The sequence below is a fragment of the Podarcis melisellensis genome (genome assembly GCF_964234715.1).
Source record: "Podarcis melisellensis genome assembly, chromosome: 2".
NCBI lineage: Eukaryota > Metazoa > Chordata > Lepidosauria > Squamata > Lacertidae > Podarcis > Podarcis melisellensis.
Window position 1 is genome coordinate 97,206,273 of NC_138529.1, and position 24,685 is coordinate 97,230,957.

General features: G+C 41.4%; 1 protein-coding gene across 1 annotated transcript; it reads right to left on the reverse strand.

The window, feature by feature from the left end:
- Positions 1-2,600: 2,600 nt before the first annotated feature.
- KBTBD8 (kelch repeat and BTB domain containing 8) lies at positions 2,601-24,554 on the reverse strand. The gene is made up of 4 exons (XM_081902409.1): positions 24,427-24,554; positions 17,371-17,581; positions 14,054-15,168; positions 2,601-7,260 (listed from the first exon to the last, which is right to left on the reverse strand). Exons 2-4 carry the CDS (start codon positions 17,517-17,519, stop codon positions 6,797-6,799), a joined length of 1,728 nt encoding a protein of 575 aa, XP_081758535.1. The 5' UTR covers positions 17,520-17,581; positions 24,427-24,554; the 3' UTR covers positions 2,601-6,796.
- Between the last annotated feature and the right edge of the window lie 131 nt (positions 24,555-24,685).

The window sequence follows — 24,685 nt, forward strand, 5'->3', positions numbered from 1 at the left end:
GCAGTCAGAAAACACAAATAAGTTGTCCCTTTTTATTTTGAAGCCAGCAAGAAGAGAGGTTTTATCCTGGATTAAATCACAAACCAACGTTGACTATTTTGTGAATAATATTGGGTAATGGATCTGTTTATGTTAAATACACCTTCCCCAAAATTTAGCTTAATAGGGCCATTTCCATACGACGCACATTTGGATTGAAAGCTATCAAGAGGGATTTAAAAGATTTCCCTCCACGGTTTTCAATGCAGCGTCTGCAGGGGGTACTTATTGTTCTGGAAACAAGTAGCACAGCTGAGTAAATCTACAGGAGCCTGCTTGTGGAGCCTACAGGAGCCAGTGTGGTGTAGTGGTTAAGAGCAGTAGTCTTGTAATCTGGTGAACCAGGTTCAATTCCCTGCTCCTCCACATGCAGCTGCTGGGTGACCTTGGGCCAGTCACACTTCTCTGAAGTCTCTCAGCCTCACTCAACTCACAGAGTGTTTGTTGTGGGGGAGGAAGGGGGAGAATGTTAGCCACTTTGAGACTCCTTAAAGGGAGAGAAAGGTGGAATATCAAGTCCAAATTCTTCTTCTTCTTATGGTAAGTTGGTATAAGATCAATTGAGGAAAGCTTGAGCAAGCATCTGAAATGTTAAGAAGGGAGGGGGCTTTTTTGCGGATTTTGAAAACTATGGAGTAAAGCACAGGTGTGCACCTCATAAACATGCTGAATACATCATCATTGAGCCTGGTAAATGACAATCAGCAGATGGGCGCCACATCCCCAAACCTGCCCAAGGTGAACATAAGATCAGCCTGCTGTTATCAATCAAGCTAATCAGAAGCGGCTGGTGGGGCAGCAGAGATGGGACACTGCTGCTCTCCCAGCTTCCATACACAGTTTCTTGCTGGTACTTACTGCAAGGAGGGGGGCAAGGCATGGAGAACTTGGCATTGTGCACAGAGCCATGCACCCCACAGTTTTCCCCTCTTCCTCCAGTAAGCGCCAATGACACACTGTGTCTGGACGCTTGAGAGCAATGGTGCCCCGCCTCCACCCGGCTGCTACTGAGGCCAGTGGCCCGTCTACTCCAGCATCCTGTTCTCAGTGGCCAGCAGTTTGAAAGCACATCAAAGTGCAAGTAGATAAATAGGTACCACTCCGGCGGGAAGGTAAACGGCGTTTGTGTGTGATGCTTTGGCTCGCCATAAGCGGCTTAGTCATGCTGGCCACATGACCCTGAAGCTGTCTGCAGACCAATGTCGGCTCCCTTGGTCAGTAAAGCGAGATGAGTGCCGCAACCCCAGTCGTCCACGACTGGACTTAACGGTCAGGGGTTCATTTACCTTTACCCTAGTGTTATCTTTAATACTATTCAGAGGCTGGGACATGCAGAGCTCTTTTCAACAATAACATGCAGATACCAACCCTTATCCTTTCTTCCATCAGTCTAGTGCTAACAATCTCCCGATGCTGCTTATGCTATTATTATTATTATTATTATTATTATTATTATTATTATTATTATACTTATTAGACCCTGACTTTTCCCAAACTGGGGCTCAGGGCGCTAAGGCTTGTAAAGACATATCATGAGTATATAGAACATTGCTGCTTGAGAATGAGAAGGATTTGAATTCCTAAAAGCAATGCAGAATGTTCCTGTTTGGGCAAATATTTAGAATCAAACTGCATATGATCCAAAGTCAGATGGATATGTTATTTATAAGAAAGAAGCTATGGGAAGCTTTAACGTGGAGCTCAGGGCTGTTTTTTCAGGGGCGAATTCTGTATGGTATATTTTACCTATTGAAGCTGGTATCAGCAGCCTGGAGCAAATAAAGCTTTCTGAACCTAGGAGGATGGAGTGGGATGGGGTGGGGTGGGGAAGAGATTACAGAAAACCAAACAGTTTGACCCTGAAGTACACAGGCTGGTTCACGAGTGATTACTCCTGAGCAGAACTGTGCTGGCATCAAGCAAGTTATCTAAATTTTTCTGCTTAGTGCAGCAGTGGCAATCCTTTATATAACTAATATAACTTAGGGGTGCTGTCATTATTAGGCTTGTGAAGATGATTTCAAACATTAGAATGGAAAGAGGGTGGGGAAGGGCACAATGCAGCTTGCAGGAACCAAACTATGGGATGCCACAAAGCAGTTACATTGGTGCTAGGATACCTGGCTGCAAAATGGAATTAGGTACCTCTCCTTGCCCTCCACCCTTGGCTCCAGAGTGTTGGGGAAACCCCAGAACAAATTTAGGGGGCAAAGGGAATCTGTGTTGCACAGTCATTGTGCTAACACAGGGGTGCCCAAACTTTTTTCAAAGAGGTCCAGATTTGATGAAGTGAACGTGTGTGAGGGCCAACCAAACTGAGCTTTTTAAAGGATTTTACCCCAGGACATATACTGCCACGGGGGGCAAATTAAATCAACCAGTGGGCCAGATTAGGCCCCCCGAAACGGACTTTGGACATACCTGTGCTAAAAGAACTTTGTTGAGTACCACCCACATGTGAATGCTCAGTTTTAATACCAGACCACAGCCTTCCAGAAATGTGCTATGAACTTAAGACAATACTCATGCAAAACAATAAAAAAACAAAACACCGGAACCGGTCATATTTGAACAGGTTTATTATAAGAAAAATTAACATGACATTAAGTAAAAATGCAAAAATTGTGCAATTATGGCAAAATGTTTAAAAAATCCACACATTTGCCCTCAGAGGACTACAGTACTTCTTACTAACATACCTGAGCACTGAACTTCTGATGTCAATTCTAAACAGGTTTTGGAACACAAGGAGTTTTGATATTATGCAAACTACATGCACTGCACACACAACAAAGCCAGCTGTAGTTGGGTAGAGGGGCAGCCCATCAGGCACTACCACCACACAGCACTGCTTTTATTTCTGTGAGGCAAAGCAGTGGAGAATGCACTTGGCGGAGTGTTTCTTCAAATCAAAAAGTTTTGGAATAAAACTTGGATAGTTTTTCCAGCCTGTTTTCCAAAAAAAAAAAAAGCATTTAAAATGGAAAAGTAATGTCTCAAGAAGCTAAGCTAGAAGAACAATAAAAAGGGCAGATAGATCAAACATAGCCCTGCGGAGTTTAGCACAATTACAGTTTTGCCGTCTGTTCTCATGCTGTGCAGGGTTCGTTTTAAAATCAGTTTTTTAAAAAGCAAGTTTTATACTGGCAATTTTCACTAGATAGTTTAGAAGCATGTAAACAACTAAAATGTCTTGGTTAATATTAACTGCTTAAATTATTCATGCATAAGACTCAGTGTATTTCACCCCCATGGCAAAAAATTCAAGAGTTAGCTTTCAAGCACGCTACGACCAACCCCCCAACCCCCCAGTGTGAATGGTTAGACAAAAAAGATCTTTGTATTTAGTGCAGATAAAAATGAAAATTAAGAACAAACCTACTGTAGAATTAACCACAGCATATTCTATACATCACATGACAGGGTCATTTGCTAACTTAAACTATTTTTTTTAAATTTCAAGTCAGATTGACATTTCTACTAAATAAATACAGGAGATTGTCAAAAAGCAGCAACAAGTCTTGTAAAGATTTTCAACAGAACTTTTTTTTTTAAAGACACATAACACCTTCTTTGTAAAAAATAAAATACTAACAACTTTTATGGGAGGGTGCTTCAGAAAGTTTGCAGCTAAGAGCTTACAACAGCGCAAATATAGCCAACTAAGGATTAAGAAAAGTTAAATATGTGAAAGCAACTGGATATGTGTGAACAGTATCCCCACCATTAACTTATTTCAGAATTTAGTCACAGCAACTATGCTTTAGACATCGAAGCCTTAGCCTTTTAGAGAAGCACTTGAACTCGCATCTAAGGCATTAGACTGACTGCACCTTACCATTTGAAGCATTGGGTTCATGTTCAACTATCAAGGGAACATTTCACTGTCCTTCATTCTTTTTCCATCGCTATTTCTTAATAGGCTGGGCACACAAGACAGCCTTGTCATGCTGAATGGAAACTGCTGAGCCATTCAGACACACTGCAGCACCAATTCACATCTCCAGTTGGCTACACAGAGACTAAGGTGCAGATTAGATGCTGTAGGCATACAGACTATTTTGCATGCAATTCTGCAGCACTGCTACTCCACGGATTAAGCATCATTGTGGCAATGTAGAGTTATGAACTTTTGCAAAGAAAAGTGAAGAAAAGCATTAGTTTTTTAGTTACCCAGCCTATATCGTTTACTAGCCTGACATCTCAATGCTGTTAAGAGAGACAACAATGAGGGAAAAAAATATAAACACATCATGACAGATGCGCACATTTTGTCTCTTATGTTCAGGTCACCGTACCTTCAGCACGGTACATAAAGAAACCCAAAAACAAAAGGCTTCTTGCTGAATCTCTGGAAGATGAGGTATGTAACAGAACGAGGCTTTATTGTCCTTTCAGTTTCACAGTTGTGTTCAATGTATTGTGCAAGATTTAAAACATACAAACTCAAGTGGGATCATGTTAGCACAAATGAGTTGGGGATTACAAGTTGATACTTACTGAATATTCTAAACGTAATCTCTTTAAACCACAGTTTCACTGACATGCGTATCTATAAAGTCAGAAATAGTTATCATCCTTGGGTATAAGGCCGGTCACCATCTTTCAAAGTGGAACTTAAATTGAATCAAGATGAAAGCAGGGCATGTTTCATTCTTGAGCAACCATGCTCCTCAACCTGTTCTCCCTGGCAAGGTATCGCCAGTAAGAGGCCTACTATTAATGCTTAGATCCTAAAGAGATGTTAACAAATCCTTAGTCACTCCAAATGAAAAGCTAGAAAGTCTTCTTAGACCTGGGTCTGTACTTGACACTAAGCCAGTAAAAGAAAAATATCGACTATGGCTTAACATAAATGAGCAGCATGCTTGTACATGGAACTAATGCAGTGCTTCTTTTATTCTCCCCCCATTTCCACGGTGCTGCTGGTAAGCAAGAAAGAGTTATTGCAACAACTGAACACAGGCTCCTTGTTTTCTTTCCTCCAAAATAAAGCAGGAGTAGCAAGCCAGTAACAAAACGTTGGCTTCCAATTATTGTTTGTTTAGAGAGAAACCGACCACCAGCCCGGGTTTAAACATCATGACAAACTTGCCTCCCAGTAGCACCGCAGGAGCTCACCAAGTGAAATGGCACAATGCTCATTCCGATTAAGCCAGAGTTTATTTTTAACCACGGTTTAAAACACCAGGCTTTGTCCCAATGTACTGGATTCTTACTCTGTTCCAAAAGCTTTTATGTCTGGACTTCCTAAAGTGGCTACCCTTGGAGCACAAAGAAAGCTCAGTAGTGCAAACTTTCACATTATTCCACAAGTAACTGGAGTGCTTAAAATCAGGCAACAGTTAGAAGGATCCAACGGTACTGGCAAAAGCCAGAACTGCTTCTACATTAAGCTGACTGGGGAAAACCATTGTTTCATGAGAATTTGTCAGCTGCAAAGACAAGCACATGCCAAAACGGCAACAGAAGGAAACATAAGGTGATGAGTTAAGATGCCATATTTTTGAAGGATGGCTCAGTATTATTTTCCCAACAGCCAGCTCTCACACAATACAATCTTATGTATGTTTACGTGGAATAAAGTTATTCCATGTTCAATGGAGTTTACCTCCCAGGTAAGTGGGAAAATAAGTGCAGCCTAACTCAACTTATTATGGATGACAAGAGATGTCACAAACTACACTGTTAAGTCTTACTGGAGGATGGACAAAAAAGTGCATTCAGCGCTTAACCTTCTAAAAGCTGGAACAACTCTCCCCAAACTAACAGACATTAATACTTTGTCTATCCTTATTCTATGCAAGAACAAATTTCACAAGAAAAAGTCAAAATAAAATAGAGGCTCATATACAAAGCACTAAGATACATGCTTAAGACTAGAGACATTAATACTAATGGAGTGCTGTAAAGTAGCAGTCCCATTTGACCCATTTCAAACTTACAAGTATTAAAAATGTGCTAGCACCATTGGGTTTAAGCCCTTTATGGAGTGACCAATGTGTTCAACTGCTTTTGAAGCTATACATTTAATTGGCAGAAAATGGTTCTTCTGATGCCACTGGAAGTTCAAGAGTAGACAATCACACACACTAAAACTCACAGAAAAGGAGTGATGCAGCCACCTAATGGAGGCGTTTTTCAAGGTGGTAGCTCATGTTCTGCTGCAAATTTTGATATTTCTGCAGCAACTACCATAATTTATAAACATAAATATTTCAGTACCTTTATACATATGGAAGAGGTAAAAGGACCAGGAACTTGTCTATTTAGTGTCACTGAATCTAAAACAGCAAACTAGTGATATTGCCTCAGATTTTACCCGTATTTTAAATAAGTCACTTCAAACTTGCTCTCTTCACTTCAGCTATTCATGTTAGATTTTGCTCTCTGCGTTACCCCAATCCACCTACTCTTGCTTTTAGTCAAACTGTCACTCTGAAACAACATGATCAAATGACTCTAGCAAAGAAAATGCTGATAATTGCACTTCGTAACCCACACCTTTCACCGCAGGAAAACATCCATTAGGAAACTAAACTACTAATTCCCTTCTCCCCACTGCAACCTTTAAAGAGCACCCATCCCCATGTAAAAAACCAAAAAAACAAACCACCAACCATTTCAGCTCACATTAAATACTGACAGAATTGAATTGGTTTTTTTCTTTAAAAACAGATTTTTCTGCTACCATTAAATACCAAAGTACTAAGGCCTTTTACCAATGAAAGGAGGAGGGGGTTGGGGACAAAAGATGTCAAATAACTTTCTGAAGACACTGTGGATACAATTTAGCAACAGCACATTCAAAATGACGTCCAAGATCCCAAAGCTTATCTGGGGTTTCATACACCTTCTGCCACTGGTCAGTAACTTCGTCGTACTGATAAAGAGAATTCTTCCTGCTGGTTCTGAAGACGTGTTCTTCAACAGTGACTTGAGTAGCTCGGACAAACAAATGAAGTTTATTTTTGAGGACGACGAGTTTAATGTATGGATTGATGGACTGGTCACACGGGAAATCCCTCTTTCGAGTCCACTTGTTCAACTCAATGTCATAGGCCTCTACGGTAAACATACGCTGATGGTTTCCACAGGTTCCAGCAATATAGTAGATGGAGTTGTTGTAGACAGCTGCCAAACCCTGGATCCTAGGCACAGTCATAGGAGTTAGGAAACCCCAGTAATCTTTTCGAGGATCATAGCAGAGAAAAAATTCTCCTAGGGAGAGAAAGGAAGAGAGACCAAAGCATAAGAACTTACAGTTTGCTCTAAGACGACAGTGGGCAAAGTCCAGAATACGAGATTTCCCTTTCTGGCTTTCCAAAGGACATCTCATCACAATGTCACCCTAGCTTAAGAGTCTCAAACTTTTAATGCATTTTTAAAATACAATTATTCTAGGACTTGTGTATGGTTACGCCACAAGAAATGCTGCTTTTATGTTAGATATCCAAATATATACCTAATGCAACCCAACAACAGAGGGCCACAACCTTCAACATGCCCAACTATCTGCCATGCTGCCAAGGCCTGTTAAGAGTTTGGAATCTAACCACATTTGGAGGGCTACAGGTTCCACAGTATTGCTTCATACAGTGATAAAACAAAAACAAAACCAGCCCATTCAATTTCCTAGATAGGCTTTTCTGACCATCTAGGACATTGAATGAACCTGAATTTAAATAGTTAAATGGTTAAATTTAAACTAAAATAGTAATTGTTATGCTTTCCTTATAACATGCTGGTGAAAACTCATTTATCCCAATTTAGGAGGTGAGTTGCATTAACTTAGGTGACAATCTTAAATGGGCTACCTAAATACCACTGAATTCCATGAACACTGCTGTTCATTAAAACCAGTTATCAGCTTTGTCCACTAGAGAGAGCTGTCCATAGCAAACCTATCTGAGTGGTGTGCACTGCCATACTTCACCATGCAGAACTTAATAAGGTAGAAAACAGTTATGATTTCCCACATTAATTCACTTTCAGACATGTGACTCCTGGAACAGCATACATTTTGCTGAAACTCACAGGAATATCACCACCACCACCATCATTTGGGATAGCTTAGTCGGTAGAGCATAAGACTCTTAATCTCAGGGTCATGGGTTCAAGCCCCACGTTGGCAAAAGATTCCTGCATTGCAGGAGGTTGGACTAGATGACCCTCGTGGTCCCTTCCAACTCTACAGTTCTATGATTCCATGATCATCATAATCATGCCTTTTACCTTAAAGTCCCAGGACAGATTGCAACAAGTACAGTATTGAAAACAGTTTAAAACAATTTCAATCAATAATACCAGTGCAATAACAGTTTGGGTAAAGGTAATACATTTGACAAGATAAACCATGGTTTCTAAAGCATTTACATCAACCTTTTGCACTCACATCAACCTTTTTACTTTTTATTCTATTCTACATCTACTTTTGAACATCAGTGTCGAAATAAGTCTCTTTGTGCTGTTTCACTGCAGATTTAGCAGAGACTGATAATAGCTACTTTCCCACTTCCCTGGGAAAGTTCAAAATACTGCAGGCTAACAGGTGCTAACCCAGAGTCCCTATTTTGGAGCACCTCTCCAGCAAGGTCTAACCTCTTTATATCAAAATTAGGCAAATTAGCTTTCAGTACACATGTAGATTATCTAGCTCAGACATGGGCAAACTCCGGCCCTCCAGATGTTTGGGACTACAATTCCCATCACCCCTAGCTAATAGGACCAGTGGTCAGGGATGATGGGAATTGTAATCCCAAACATCTGGAGTTTGTCTATGCCTGATCTAGCTGTACTTTTTTTGTCAGAAACTTTCCAATTTGTTTTATAAACCACATTTCCAAGTGTTTCCTACCACTGGTAGATGTCCTTTGAATGTTTCCCTATTGAAGTGCGCCCTTTATCTCATTTAATTTCTTGACTCCTGGTAACCTGAGGTTCCCCCATTGGCAAAGCCCTGCTACTAATGGGGATAAGTTGTGTGCCATTTAAGTAGAGCACAGGCAGAGAAAAGAGACTGATTAGTATTATTATTTCCAGTGTGGTGTAGTGGTTAAGAGCCGTAGTCTCTAATCTGGGGAACCGGGTTCGCGTCTCCGCTCCTCCACATGCAGCTGCTGGGTGACCTTGGGCCAGTCACACTTCTCTGAAGTCTCTCAGCCCCACTCACCTCACAGAGTGTTTGTTGTGGGGGAGGAAGGGAAAGGAGAATGTTAGCCGCTTTGAGACTCCTTAAAGGGAGTGAAAGGCGGGATATCAAATCCAAACTCTTCTTCTTCTTCTTCTTCACTTGTAGGTTTTCAAGAGTCTGATTAGAGGTTTTATTTTCTGCACCCTTTTTGCATAAGTGTGAATATTCCGCAGGAAGGACACTTTTCTTAGGCTCAGAGGCCCTCTAGAGTCTAAACCATTACTTGACATGTTCTCAGGCAGAGCTGCAGCAATAAAACATTTAGTATTTTGAACAGGAAGGACATTTAAATGCAACACCCTCCTATAAAATAGTTCTCATCAAGTTTTTAAATGGTTTAAGTTTAAAAACAGTTTGAGGGTTCTAGCAAAGCTTGTCCTCTGGTATAAACTCCATTGACTCCCTTTTTTGCAGTAGAGAGGGGGAGTTCGAAGTGAAATTTGCTCAATATAGGAAAAAATGCCAAAGTATTATTTCTTTCTGATTATGAAGCCTCTTTACCTTCTGCTATGCACCAACTTGTTATATATGGCAAGATATCTGGATTCACTGTTAACTTCACCAAATCTGAGTTTATGTATATGTGCACCCCAACAAACCTACAAATGCACTGGTACAAACAACTGGCCTGCATCTCTGTAATATCTACTTTAAATACCTGGAAGTGAATATACCTAAGAATCTATCAAAACTAGAAAAATTGAACTTTACTGCCTTGATAAAAGAATTCACAATGCTCAAAAAATCATCATAGTTTACATTCTTGTGGCCGGGCAGTTTCTTTAGCAAAAATGATGCTCTTACTGCACAATCCTTCTTTATTCAGAGCTTAGCAATTCATTTCTCACATTAATTAATTGGCCCAAAATACTAAATTTTATTCATGCAAACCACAGACCTCAACGACCTCATAAAACCCTTTATAGTCAAGAAAGGAGGAGGTATAGCAATACTTAACCTAAAAAGGTAAGGACTTTGCTTCCTTACTTACACAATATTCTTTTGATTTTACAAGGCTCAGACCAGGTCCCATGGTTTAAAAAGGAGGATGATACGTCAAGACTTTATGCATTCACTCCCTTATCAGAAAATGAACAAGAAGACATCAGAAGACATTGTTAACCCATTTCTAAAATCAGATTTGACTATATGGGAGACTGAAACATTTACCTTTTGATTTCCTTTAGTCCCAAGAACTCAACATTCTTCCTTGTGCACAGCAGCCAAATCAGGCTCATTTGAAAAGTGGGAGACAGTGGGATTATATAAACTCAGAATCTTTTACGTTTATCAAAAGCCCTTTACAGCTCCAGAAATAAATTTTATATTGGGAGATATACCAGGTGGCTGGTTGGAGATACACATTATAAATTTTCTAAATCAGCCAAATATAAGGATTCAAGCATTACACGGCTTAAGTAGTTTTGAGCAACTACTCAACTCAACCAACCCTCTGGGAAGGGGAATCAACTTCCAACTATATAAAATCCTCACACAATTGACTACCCTTCTTCTTACTTCATGAAGACTAAAATGGGAAAGAGATTTTTGAGACTTAGAGTAAAAACTCTGGGAACAAATTTGGAATAAGCTACCATTTGGCTCCATCTCAATTAGAACTCGAGAAAAGCACATCACTGGTACATGTGCCCAGACAAATTATATGGATTTAATCTTAACTCCAATACTTTGGCCACCTAATAAGAAGAGAAAACTGCCTGGAAAGGACCCTGATGTTGGGAAAGATTGAGGGCATAAGGAGAAGGGGACGACAGAGGACAAGATGGTTGGATAGTGTTCTTGAAGCTACCAACATGAGTTTGACCAAACTGCGGTAGGCAGTGGAAGACAGGAGTGCCTGGCATGCTCTGGGCCATGTGGTCACTAAGAGTCGGACACGACTAAACGACTAAACAACAACAAACTCTTAACACATCCAACCTTTGCTGGCAAGAATGCAATTTACCTTGCTCTCCAGTACATGTGGTGGTTTTGCCCCAAAATTATTCCCTTTTGGAAAAAAGTTATTCAAACAATTAATCAGATGTTGAGACAAACACTGCAACCAGACCCAAAATTACCCCTACTTTCTTATTTTACCCCCTAGATTAAGAACATTAAGAACCAATAAAGACCTCATCCTCCATTTATTAAATGCAGCTAATTACTTTAAATGCAAATCTTTCTGAAGCCTCGATTTCACAAGTATGGGGCATCATGCTTATGGATAAATTAACCATTTCACAAAAGGAATATTGATCTGGGACTCACACCTTCCACACAACATGGTAGCCTTTTGTTAACTTTGTTAAGACAATTGAACCTGGTTTTCACCCTCCATCTACTCATGGAACCTCATATAGACACTTTCATATTATTGCCTTTCTTGGAACGTCTAAAACTGCAACCATCAGCTGGTATTTTTCTTTCATTTCTGTACAACCGCTAAGCTCTGTTTTCCTTGTACGGATATGTTTTATTATTTGAAATTAAAAACCAGTTTAAAAAAATGAAAGATGGGAAACCTTCCGCTGGAGGTTGTCTGCACTCTTAACTTTCATCATGGCCCATGGACAGATATAATGGGAGTGCTAAACCAACATCCAGAGGGCCACTGGTGCCCCACCCCTGACTAAGTATGAAGGCAGCCTTGTTTAGGGAAGTTTTTAATATTTGATGTTTTATTCTGTTTTAATCTGTTGGGAGCCGAGTGGCTGGGGAAACCCAGCTGGATGGGCAGGGTAGAAATAAATTATTATTATTATTATTATTATTATTATTATTATTATTATTATTATTCAGGGCAAGGAAAAATGAGAAGTATTAGTCTAAATGTCTTTTGCCTAGTCCCAGGCAGCAGCCCCATTGTAATAGGAAAACACAATTTCCAGGTATTCTGCTTCTTTTTCAACCCTTTCCACCTCACTACAGGAACCACCTCACTTCAATCACTTTGCATAATGTTAGACTACAGAAGAGGTGGGACTGAACCAGATTTTATCAGTAATAGGGACTTAAAATGTTATGTGCTACGAATCCTCCAAGACAGAAAGGAAGCTACAATACATCTACCTGACCTTTTTTTGCCTGCCCTGCTACTGTCTCTCTTTGAAGCAGCACAATAAAGCTAGGGGGAAAAGGGGGGACACTGCTGATGCCAAGTGTGGATCCATTTAGAAAGGAGCATCAAATCCCATAAAAATGTCAGATGCATGTTATCCTACTATTAATTTCAGCCATTTTCACCATCCCATTTCCACACACACACTCATCTTGTTATATTATAGGTCACCATGAATCTCCAGAACACTCCTACCAAATCCAGGGATTTCCTGGATTAACTAGGTTTGCTTCAATATCAATCACAAGGCTACTCTAAAAGCCATTTCTATAGAGGCAGCCTACCAAGTGATTTGAAACAGAGCAATTCTATTTAACCCAAGGGTTTGGTGACTTGAGGAAGGCTGCTCTGTTGGTAGGGGCAGCACTGGGGTATAGATGCAAAAGAAGGATTGGATGGATGGAAGATTGGCAAGCAAAGAGGATGACTAGTTTATTCCTTCCCATCCATAACTAATTATTGCTGGCTCCCCTTATTTATGAATGTGCATATGAACTTAGAAAAATGGCAGATTAGAAAGAATACTTGGGGTGAGTGGGAGCAGAAATCACAGAATCATATTCCGAGTCAAGTACTGTATAGAAGATCCAGAATTTCCTTATACCCAGTGATGCAAGGTTTCTGGGGGAAAAAATCTCAATGCAAATTAGGCTAAATTGCATAAGATAATATGCACTGATAATTTCCTAAGGCCCTAGAGAGTGATCTAATTTAGTGTGCTTTACTTGCATTTAACAAAGGAACCCAACAACTTTGTACTCCCACACTTGTATAATACAGTTGTACATCAGAAGTCAAACAGAATCTGTTCCGGAAGTCCGTTCAACTTCCAAAGCGCAGCTTCTGATTGGCTGCAGAAAGCCCCATTGGACGTTCAGCTTCCGAAAGAACATTCGAAAACCGGAACACTCACTTATGGTTTTTGATTGGAACGTTCAACTCCCAAGGTGTTCGGGAGCCAAGGTATGACTGTATTTTATTTGCAACTGGCATCCAATCACTGTTACTAATGAACTCATAAAATGGAATATTTTCCAAGGAAAAATTAAGCACTAGAGAATTCTGACAAATTGTCCATTTTGGCAAATGTTCCACCCCACGTCACTGCTTATACCTAATCTGACTAGTCTTTTCTGAATGACAGTAATTTCCCAGGTCCTCACAGTGACAGGTCTTTGCCAGCCTTGCTACCCAAAGTCCTTTTCACTAGTATTGTTAGGAACTAAATATAGGACTTTCCACATGCAAGCCATGTACTCAGCCCCTGAGCTATGGCCCAGTCAATAATGCTGCTCATGTTTCCTGAAATCATTCACTTTGTGTTGTGGACAGCAATCCCAGTACATTCTACCATGACTCTTAAGTAGTGGGATATGTTGTAACATCAACTACACACAATACCATATTTCTCCTCCATCAAGTAATAACTACTGGCAGTATGTGTCAAACCAATGCTAAGCCATGGATACAAACTAGTATTACCTAGTATTACCAAGATAAAAAAGCAGGCAATACATAGGTCACCGAGTAATTAACTTCCCTTTGCCTACAGTTTAGGTGGACATAAGTAGAAACTTTCCTTTATACAAGCTATAACCCTCAATCAAGTTATTCAGAAGGCCTGAATGAGAATTTTTCTGTGAAACGTTCCACTTGTAGACGCTCCCACACATATACCACAGGGACACAAAGCATCTTACCCTGTAAAACATAGATATTGTCTTTATATTCCACAGCGTTATGAAACTCCATTGCTACAGGCATTGGACAGACAGCTGTCCAGCAGTTCTCTCGGCCATCATAACACTCCACAGATTTCAGGGAGTTGCGCCCATCTCCTTCATACACCCGACCACCTATTGCATACAATTTACCACAGCAATGAACCAGTTTGCAGCCTATTCTGGCCCGAAGCAGTGGAGTCTTAGGGATCCATCTATTGCCTGAATGATCATACATCCAGAAGTCACTTTCTGCCCTGTGGTCTATGGAGACCTCACTGCTGCTTGGTCTGTACCCTCCAGCAATGTAAATGTCATTGTCGGGAGACACAAGAATCCCCACTTCCCGCAAATCATTGGGTGGTTTGCATAGTTTGAACACTCTCCCTGTGACAGAATCTAAACAAGGCACTGTTTGCTTCTTTCCTGAGTGTTTGTGGGCAGCATCAAAGCAGATGATCATTTCTGAAGCGGTCATTCCAAGCCGTTGGGTATAGCCATTGGCACTACTTTCTCCTTTCTGTACACAGTTTTGGGCTATAGCCTGTGCAAACATGGGAGGAATTTTCTCTACGAATGCTTCATCCAACAGGGGCATGCGGATGCATTTGGCAAAAATTTCCGGCAAGTGGACTTCTCTTTTGTTGGGTTCATGTTCAAACCATCTTATAATGCTTTCATAGACATGCTCTTCCTTGTCAACGTTTAAATCATTGCTGTCCAGGATGCTTATGAGTTGGTCCTTCCTCAGTTGGAGAAACTCTTGTTCTTTGGTGACACTCAGGAACTTTTTACGAATGTAATCTTGTGAGCTCACTTTCAGTTCCTGATGCCCATAATGATCAGCAAAGATAAACACTCCAATGGAGTTCTGAGGATCCAAATGACTGATCATGTATTTAGCACACTGGTCCTGGATAGAAGGGATCTGGAAGATACTAGCTGCAGTGAACAAAGCTTGGACATTGGCCTCTGTCAGTGTTACTCTGGAGGTATATGCATAGTTCAGTACTAAATGCATGGACTCTGCTTCAACACCAACAATCCGAACTTCTTTCTGGGTACTCTCAGTAAGGCCACTAGTGAACATTGATCTACAAAACAAAAATATGCAGAGTTATTTGTAAGGAACTACTGTTAACATGCCAACAGTAAGCTAATCTTTGTATTAACAATTACCTAATCAGTTTGGTTTTTGTAGAATACCAGTCACATTTCTAATCTTATATACTCAGACAACTGAACAGACTTCTGAACAGACTTCTTTTATTGAGCCACCATCCACTGATGGTATACAAATACGCATGCTATTGCTCAGGGCAGGGATTGCAACACAAGGCAAGCAAGGTTTCTTTTGCAACCACTGCAGTGAATAGCTATATATTATATACCACCTACGTTGCTGTTCCCAGCAGTTCATGCTAAATAGTCTGACTCCTGTGGTAATGAATTAAACGTTCTGCTATAGTTGCATATTGCGAAGCTGCATTAGCAGACCACAACTACATACATGACCAGAGTAACTGCCTATCATAGACAAGCAGCCACACCCACACTGCCAAGCCTAGGTTCAGCACAGTGAATTACCCTACAGAAAAAGAGCCTCCCACCTCTGATTTAAACAATTAAGTTAATAAAGTTCTTAAGCGTACAAGCAGTTTCTACTGTTCCAAGTTGGATTAGTTTTGATGCAGTATAAAATACTCACGGGGCTTGAAAGCAACCAGTTTTGCCATTTTTCTTCCACTGAGGATACCCACAACTTCCTTGAGCTAGGAAGTGTAAGGAGGTAAAAATGGACTGAACTGATTTTCTGTGTAACAAATATTCTTGTAGGAGGAGCTAACAGGAATAATTCAGCTTTGTTGAAATTGCCTAAAGTCATCTTATTTTGAAACTGTTTACTTGAGTCTGTTTCAACATAATGGGCAAAAGGGGGAAGAAACACAAAAGAGGCTTCCAGCTACATACCTCTTTATTAGGGATCAAAAAGAAGGGGGGAAAGGGAAGCTCTCAAATCAAAATTGGTATAGTAAACTTAAGGGTAGACAAACTTTCCCAGGCACAAAGAGCCAATTCCAAATAGGAGCTAGGGTGCAGTGGGAGAGCTCTAAGTTTGTACTTTACTTACATGGTCCCCATTTACTCAGTTGCCTCATTTCATCTCTTCTCCTTCATCAGCAATTTCAGACTGGACAGGAATAATGCATTCCTGTTTGTCTGCAGTTTCACTCAGTGACAAACCCATGAAGGGATAGAGAGAAATGTGGTAGCACTGGTGCAGAACCTGAAACTGGCCAGAGATCTTAGGTCTGTTTTAGTTTTTTTTACATGGATATGCCTTCTCCAGACTTTTAGAGTGGTAGAACAGTTTGGTGGTCAAAGGAAGAGACCCTATTTTCCCCAGCGGAAAGCAGCCCTTGGCATATTTTTCTTGGTTTATGTTTGTTGCTGTTCAGCCAGAAGCCTTATTTTTTCACGTGCTGGGCATGATTTCTGTCAACCAGGCAACTGTCTTTCCATTCCTCAGCATAACACAGTGGCATGCAAAGTTTGCTGGAATGCAAGCAAATATAGTTCCATTCTTCTAAGCATGTGCAATATCTTTTAAAATAGTGTATTTGTTCGCCTTTGGGGAGAAGGGCAAGATATAAAATCAAAATAAATAAATAAAAAGGCTATGTTCACTGTTGCAACCTATCTGAAATCACATTACACCAGCAACCAATTATAATTGCCTGAAAAACTCATTTTTCTTTTCAATGTATTCATTACATAGTCAACACTAAATAACCCAACACAAGTACTGAATACCACCTCTTTTTTGCCAGTTCCATACCTGTCAGATTTAACATTTAAGTTGTGATCACTGTACAGTTCCCTAGTGGCAAAACTAGACCTCCGGATATAGGGCAGCATATAAATTCAATTATTATTAATAATAATAATAATAATAACGGCCTCACTCTGAGCATAATACAAGGCCGAATGTCCAAGGCTGTAAAGCACTCTTGCAAATTAGCAATACTTCATACATTTATAATACCACAGTCTACCTCATTTATTCAACTGGTTAGCAGAACATCTGCCTGGAGAATAAGTTTGGTGAAAATGAATACATCACATTTCATATTGATATGGAAACGTGATTAATCAATCCAGAAGTCTGTAATGCACAAACTTCTACTGCCATTATTCCTAAACCTTAAATGAATGTCTGCACATTAATATTGAATGCAACAGCTAAAATATAATGCATGGAACACTTAGCACAATGCATTGCTCTCAAAATGTACCTGAAGTAAGGACTGATTGCAGCAAGAACATTCCGATGACAAGAAAAAGTTTTCCCATGATCTACTTCCACCACAATATCTGTCAGCTGTCTTTCATCATACATTGCTTTGAGCTGCTGGAGAATGCTACAAGCATGGGAGGGATCCATCCCAACGCTGGCTGTGCTTGAAACAGGAGTTCCATTCAATATTTGTGAAAACTTGCTCGGTTCTGGTAAAACATTGAAACAAATAAAATTTAGCACAGAGTAAAAAGAGAAGACTCACAATCTTCTTGCATGTTTTCATGGATCAAGAAACGAGTCGTATTTTATATGTTGTGAACACTAGTTCTTACACCCTGAAGGAGACAGGAGCAGATTATTAAGATGTCTTCCCAAGACTTCACACAAGCTACAACACATACTAGGCCTTACAGATTTCGTTTTTCATCAGCCACCTTGTGGTACAATTCCATACATCTCTTAGGCAAGAGATTCAGTACACATTAAACCATGGTTTACCATCACATGGATGAGCATGAACAAGCCCAAGCAAAGCATCAGCCTTGCACACTCCCACACACTCACATCCCTGATACAACAAGAACTGCAACTTTTGGAAGTGTTTCATTTTTCAGTGATCCCAGCTTAGTGCCACATTCGAACCACAGATCTTGTTTTAAAGCGAACTCTGGTAAATTTAATAACACACCAGCTTCTTAACTCATCAGCACTTCACTGATTTAGCAGCAACTCAAAGGTTGGCAAATGGTTTGTTCAAAGTACTATTTTGTGAATTTTCTAAAATTAAATTCCTGTACTGAAAGAACTGAAACCATTGTGGACTTTCATTTCTTCTTAAATTTGGGCACCCCTTTCTTAATTTTTTAAAATATTTGCATGGTAGCAGTGCTACTTTTGCAACCCACCTCAGGTCCAGCAGCAACCCAACAGTTGGTCCTGATGAACTTAAAAGGGCTCAATTGTTTTTGTACTTATCACAGTGTATCTATAACTGAAACACTCACAGACTTCCAATAACCACACCAACTGGAATTGAAAGCTGTTTTATATATTGGACATAGTGACACTTTCTCAACAGAGAAGAATAGGCTGGATGAATTTTCTACAACTTTTTAAAGACATGCCAGAGTTGCCTCACATCAGCATCTAACAATAGAATTAAGAGGGCTAAGCTTCCATTATTACAGAACGACCACAAAACAGGCGTTAAGAACATACTACGCCATGCAAAAAAATTAAAAAATTAAAGGTGCTCTATAATAATGCAATCTCATTTTTGTTTTGAAAGCTACAATTTTAACCATCCACAAAAATTTCAGAGGAACGCTTCAAACATCTTTTCATCCTATCCCCACAGAACACCAGAGTTCTTAGGGTTCAGATTTAGATTGAATGAAACCAGGGTCCATTCTTCCCATATATTCAGATACTATGAACCCGTAATCTTCAGCTGGTAAACAGGACTATGCAATAAATCACAATATGTTGAATTGTATTGAAATAACATCGTGGTAAGTGTTTCAACAAGGCAATATACCATTGAACAAAAGCTGAAGAGTTAACAGCTTCTCACGGGGTAGCTCAGCTGAACCATACCTTGCAGATAATTTGCAGGCACTGTCTCCAGCATTTTTTTGTTCTCTCCCTCCACCCTCCTAACCAATAAAAAATGACAATAAGCCCTCACACAAACCAGCAAACTCTTTCAGCTTCACCAGTATCTTTCCACTTAGAGCTGAGCTAATCATGCAGAGCCTGCAAACAATTCCACAGCTAGACAATCAAAGAGGCAAAGTAACCAAAGAACTGGAAAGCACTTCTTTCTTTCCTCACCAGTGAAAAAAAGAGGAAGAGGTTTTATTTTTATTTTCTGGAGGTGTTTATGTTGTTGGTTCCCCCTATATAGCTTTCCTCCATATTAAGAAGGGTGCTTTTTGGAATGTAAAGGAGACTGTGTTTTTGCTTGCTTGCCCTCCCCCTCTCCCTTTGATTTTTGGTGGGATGGGGGCTTTTGGGGAGCCTTCTGGGGAGGAATGGAGGGAAGAAGATTTAGTGGGCTGTCTTAGGATGAAATGGGAGGTTGGGTACTGTGTGAGAATGATGAGGAGGGTATTTTTCAGTAAGCAGTGAAAGCGAATGTGTGTCTACTCACAAGCAAGCCCTACTGAATTCAATGGGGCTTACTCCCAGGAAAGTAAAAGTAAGTTTAGTTGAACTCAGTGAGACATGCATGCAGATTCCACTTAGACCTCTGAGTGAGGAAACAGATGCAACTTGACTAGTAAATCACTTAAACTACTCATAAATTAGTTGAAAATATAATATATAGAAGTTTATTTAATATTTTTATTAAATCTACTACGTCCTTACATTTTAAGGCCCTCCACCATCCAGGGAGCCTCGTGAAGGCCCTCTGCTGTGGCAGGGAAGTGCGGCGCACCCTCTGCGAGGAGGTACAGCGGGACCCTCTGCTGCCACGGGGAGGCACAGCAAAGCCCACTGCTGCTGCGGGTAAGCAGGGCACACCCTCCGCAGATGCAGGGAGGTATGGCGAGACCCTCTGCCACTGCAGGGAGGCGTGAGAAGACCCTCCACCACTGCATATATCGTGATATAGGTGAAAAGGTTAAGGACGCCTGGATAGTTAAGTCCAGTCAAAGGCGACTATGGGGTGCGGGGCTCATCTCGCTTTCAGGCAGAGGGACCTGGCATTTGTCCACAGACATCTTTCCGGGTCGTGTGGCCAGCATGACTAAACCGCTTCTGGTGCAAGGGGACACCGTGATGGAAACCAGAACGCACGGAAATGCCATTTACCTTCCCACCACAGTGGTTCCTATTTATCTACTTGCACTGGCGTGCTTCCGAACTGTTAGGTTGGCAGGAGGTATCATGAAATTTAGCTGGTGATATATTGTGATGTTGAAAACAAGATATCACCCAGCCCTACTGGTGAAACAGGATCCACTAACATTCATCTGACCTAAAGTGGGTGCAAAATGAGAGCTACCACAGTACAAATTTAATATAGAAAAGGTCCCCAAATGCATGTCTGTGCTAAAGGTGGGTCCCAGGTCTGAAAAGGTTGAGTACTACAGCTCTAAACAATTTTTAAAAATCACTCCATAATTATTAATCACTTTACACAAAGCAGTCAAACAAGAATCTCAACCCCTCTCATGCCTTCAGCTAAAATGAAGCTTGTACAATATATACTTGGGAATGAGAACATTATGAGACTCCACAACAATGTAGATCTACTGGATGTATTCACTTCACTATGACTGCATTATTTGCCTGTGCCCTACCATTCATTCATTTGCTGTTTACAATGCCCAAGTCATGAATATGTTTTCCTATTTTCATTAAAAAAAAAAATCTTCATAAGCGGAAGAACTTAGAAATTGTAACTAACAAAGTAGATCAGCAGAATTAGAAATTGTAACTAACAAAGTAGATCAGCAGAATTAAACACCTGACTGATAAACACAGGAAGATGCCTTATACAAAGTCAAAACAATGGTCCACCTAGCTTAGTATTGTCTACTGATTGGCAGCAGCTGGAACTCAACCGATGCTTAGGGGCCTTTTCTCGAAAATAATCAATTTTCATGGGGGATGCGGCCAGTTGCTTAATCTCCATAAACCTTGCACTCTGTTGTACTCATACTCTGTCCCTGGACTTCCCAGTAGTATCTGAACAGCCACTGTTAAAAGTAGAACGCTGAAACAAGAACCTTGGCCTTGACTTTTCTTAAACTTAAAAGAACTACTAATTCCTTCATCATGGCAAACTAAGCATTTCTGTCAAAGCCCAAGACACCATGTTCCTAGCTGCTGCACTGCTAATTTTTTTTAAAGGAGGGTTGGGGACAGGGATAAGATGTTAGTACTGAGGCAACTAATACTAGGGCAAGGGGACTGATGTAATGGTATCAGTTTGTAATCCCCAAAATCAGGAATTTGTATTAAGTGCAGCAGAAGTAATACATTTTTTAAACCCCAACAGGCCATAATAAGGCCTCCCCAGGCATTATGTTTGCTTGTCTTCCTCATATTTATTGAAAACAGATAGCCTGATTATAAGGTTGGAAGCAAGAGTTGGGTTTGCTTACCTTACTCCTCTTTCATCTTTAGCTCCAAGTCAGAGCTCTCTGTGTATTGGTAGAGTTTCCAAATGCTGAGATACAAGTATCCAACCCATTAAGAGTACAGTGGTACCTCGGGTTAGGTACTTAATTCCGGAGGTCCGTTCTTAACCTGAAACTGTTCTTAACCTGAAGCACCACTTTAGCTAATGGGGCCTTCTGCTGCCGCCGGAGCATGATTTCTGTTCTCATCCTGAAGCAAAGCTCTTAACCCAAGGTAATACTTCTGGGTTAGCGGAGTCTGTAACCTGAAGCGTATGTATTACAGCGGTACCTCAGGTTACAAACACCTTGGGTTACAAACTCTGCTAACCCGGAAGTAGTACCTCGGGTTACAAACTTTGCCCCAGGATGAGAACGGAAATCGTGCGACGGCAGTAGCGGGAGGCCCCATTAGCGAAAACACACCTCAGTTTAAGAACAGTTTCGGGTTAAGAACGGACCCCCGGAACGAATTAAGTTCGTAACCTGAGGTACCGCTGTAATAAGTGATTTGCAGTTTTGGTTCATAATTAAAGCTTTAATCATATGCTACTTCTGTACTATGAGAAAACCTGCTTATGATTTATCACCACTCAATGCTGGCTAGAGCAAAACTTCATATGGATTGGAAATAGGCTAATGTTTGTAACCAACTGACAAAAATAAAATAAAAGCCCTGAAGACCTATTATGCATTTTACCTCTGTGATAAGATCTAAAAAAACTGACATAAATTGCATTTAATCTAATTATCTTTAAAATCTATGCCACAACCATTAGTACATAATGAAAAAAGACGACCAAGCATAAAAATCTTGCAAGGAGTGCCAAGAAAAGTAACAATTAAGCAACCTTTTGTTAAAGCAACAAAGCAAGCAGAATTCCCAGAGGGGAAGATTGGGTATTTAAACATATTACAAATCCCATTCTACTATCAAAACACTCTTAATCTGGATACTTCTGCTTCCACTATCAAGTCTGGGAATTCTTACATGATACTTCACCTATCTCTTGCACAGTAACTGACTTATCCTGCCCAAGTTTTATGTCTGCTGAGACAACCACTCACACAAACTTTCAGTCTTTGAAGTTTTGCCCTATCCACCCCTACAAGGCGCCTCTGAAGAGTTTATTCCTTATCTCTTCCAGCATTTGTGGGTCAGGGCTGGTTTTTGGGAAGATCTCTCTGCCTTGCAGATTTTTCATTCAATATTTTTAAGGAGATGGCTGGTGTCAGTTTGTATGCTATATTGTATTGCTTGAATACCACATGTGGCTGAGGAAATTCAGCCAGATGGGCGTGGTACAAGTAATAGCGTTGTTGTTGTTGACCTTTTGGGAGCCTTTTTCTTCAAAAAGTGGGACAGAACTTTAACATGAGTCCACAATTGCCTGTTCTTGGAAAGCTATCCTACAATGGAGACAGTTTGGAAGGTGTTCTACGTGTCCAGAAAGTGCAGCTTGAAATCACAGCCAATCTTCATGATATAGTTGGGGGTTGGGGTTGATAATGCTTGCCAAGCAACTATGGCAACTGCATTTTGTAGATTCTTGACAATAACTGAAGAATTTTGCATTTGATAGTGAATTCATCTACTGCCTCAGATAAGTGTCTAGTCGTTTAATGATACCTAGTGCACTCACCAATTGCCTCATCCAGGTCCTCCCTGTTTCCACATACCCCAGGACCCTACCGAGGGAACATATCTTCAAGCCACTTAATTTACATGTACAGTGGTACCTCAGATTAAGTACTTAATTCGTTCCAGAGGTCCGTTCTTAACCTGAAACTGTTCTTAACCTGAGGTACCACTTTAGCTAATGGGGCCTCCCGCTGCCGCCATGCCGCCATAGCACAATTTCTGTTCTCACCCTGAAGCAAAGTTCTTAACCTGAAGCCCTCTTTCTGGGTTAGCGGAGTCTGTAACCTGAAGCACATGTAACCTGAAGCGTATGTAACCCAAGGTACCACTGTACATTCATGACACAGAAATGCTGCATATTGACAAAGTCCTATGCATTTCAGCTATACAACCTCCAAATCCAGACCCTGTTGCTCACAGACATTGGCATGTGCGCGCCAGAGATAAGAGATGTTTGGAGAGGCTCCTTCTAATTATTATCCTTTTACCTCACCCCAGCACCCCCAGCCCTCCTTCCTACACAACGGGAAGCGACGCCTCTTCCAAGATGGCACCTGTGGCGAGTCAGACCCCACCCACGCCCACCCCAAAACCCAAGGGCCACTTATCTGATTCAAAACTGCCGCCGTCCTACCCACACAAATGCTTAAATGAATTAAAAACCTGCCTAACCAACTGGGGCTGCTAACCTACACACACACACAAACACTTACCTGCCAGAAAGCCCTAGTGAGAACAGTGGGGTCTATTTCTGAGTAGGGGGGACGTGTGTAAGGCTTCTTGACGGACACCTCCCACACTTGTCTATACCCAGCTCAGAACACACACACAGCACAAGGAAGTGCCATGGGCGCTGATGCGTCTTGATTAAGTTGACAACCCTTCCCAGCACATTTGGACTTCGCAAATAATAGTAATAATAATAGTAATAATAATACCCAACAACAATCTCACAAAGACGCCCCCCCCATATAATCAGAAACGCCCCCCCCCACTTTGGTGCATCCACCCCCCACCCCCCGCAATACCCTTGCAATGGAACTGCCCCTCCCAGCAGCCAGGCCTCGAAAGCCCCTCGCGGACTACCTCGCGCGCCCACCTGCCCCGCCCCACGCCAACCGCCTTCAGGCCCCGGCCCAGCTGCGCCCACCTCCCACGGCAGCCATACTGCGGGGCGGGCGAGGGGAAGGGTGAGTGGGTGGGCCCACCACGAGGCTGGGGGGGGAGGAGGAAGAAGAAGAAGGGGGGGCTCCGAAGCTTCTCTCTCTCACACACACACCCTTTATTGCCTTCCTCAGCTACCCTCCCGTCGAGAGCGGATCACGCCGCCGCCAGCGCGGCCTCCAGTCGGCTCCGCCAAAGGACGGGCTCCCCCGCCCGCCCTACTTCACAGACGCGCCGCACGCTCGCGAGCGCGGATTGGCCGGCGAGTGCTCGGTCGCCGCTGGGAGTTGTAGTTTTAATATGTGCGCGCGCGCGTGCGTGTCGTCTGCGTTCTGCGGGGTTGGGTGTGCTTCCCAGTCGCAGCCGCGGGACTC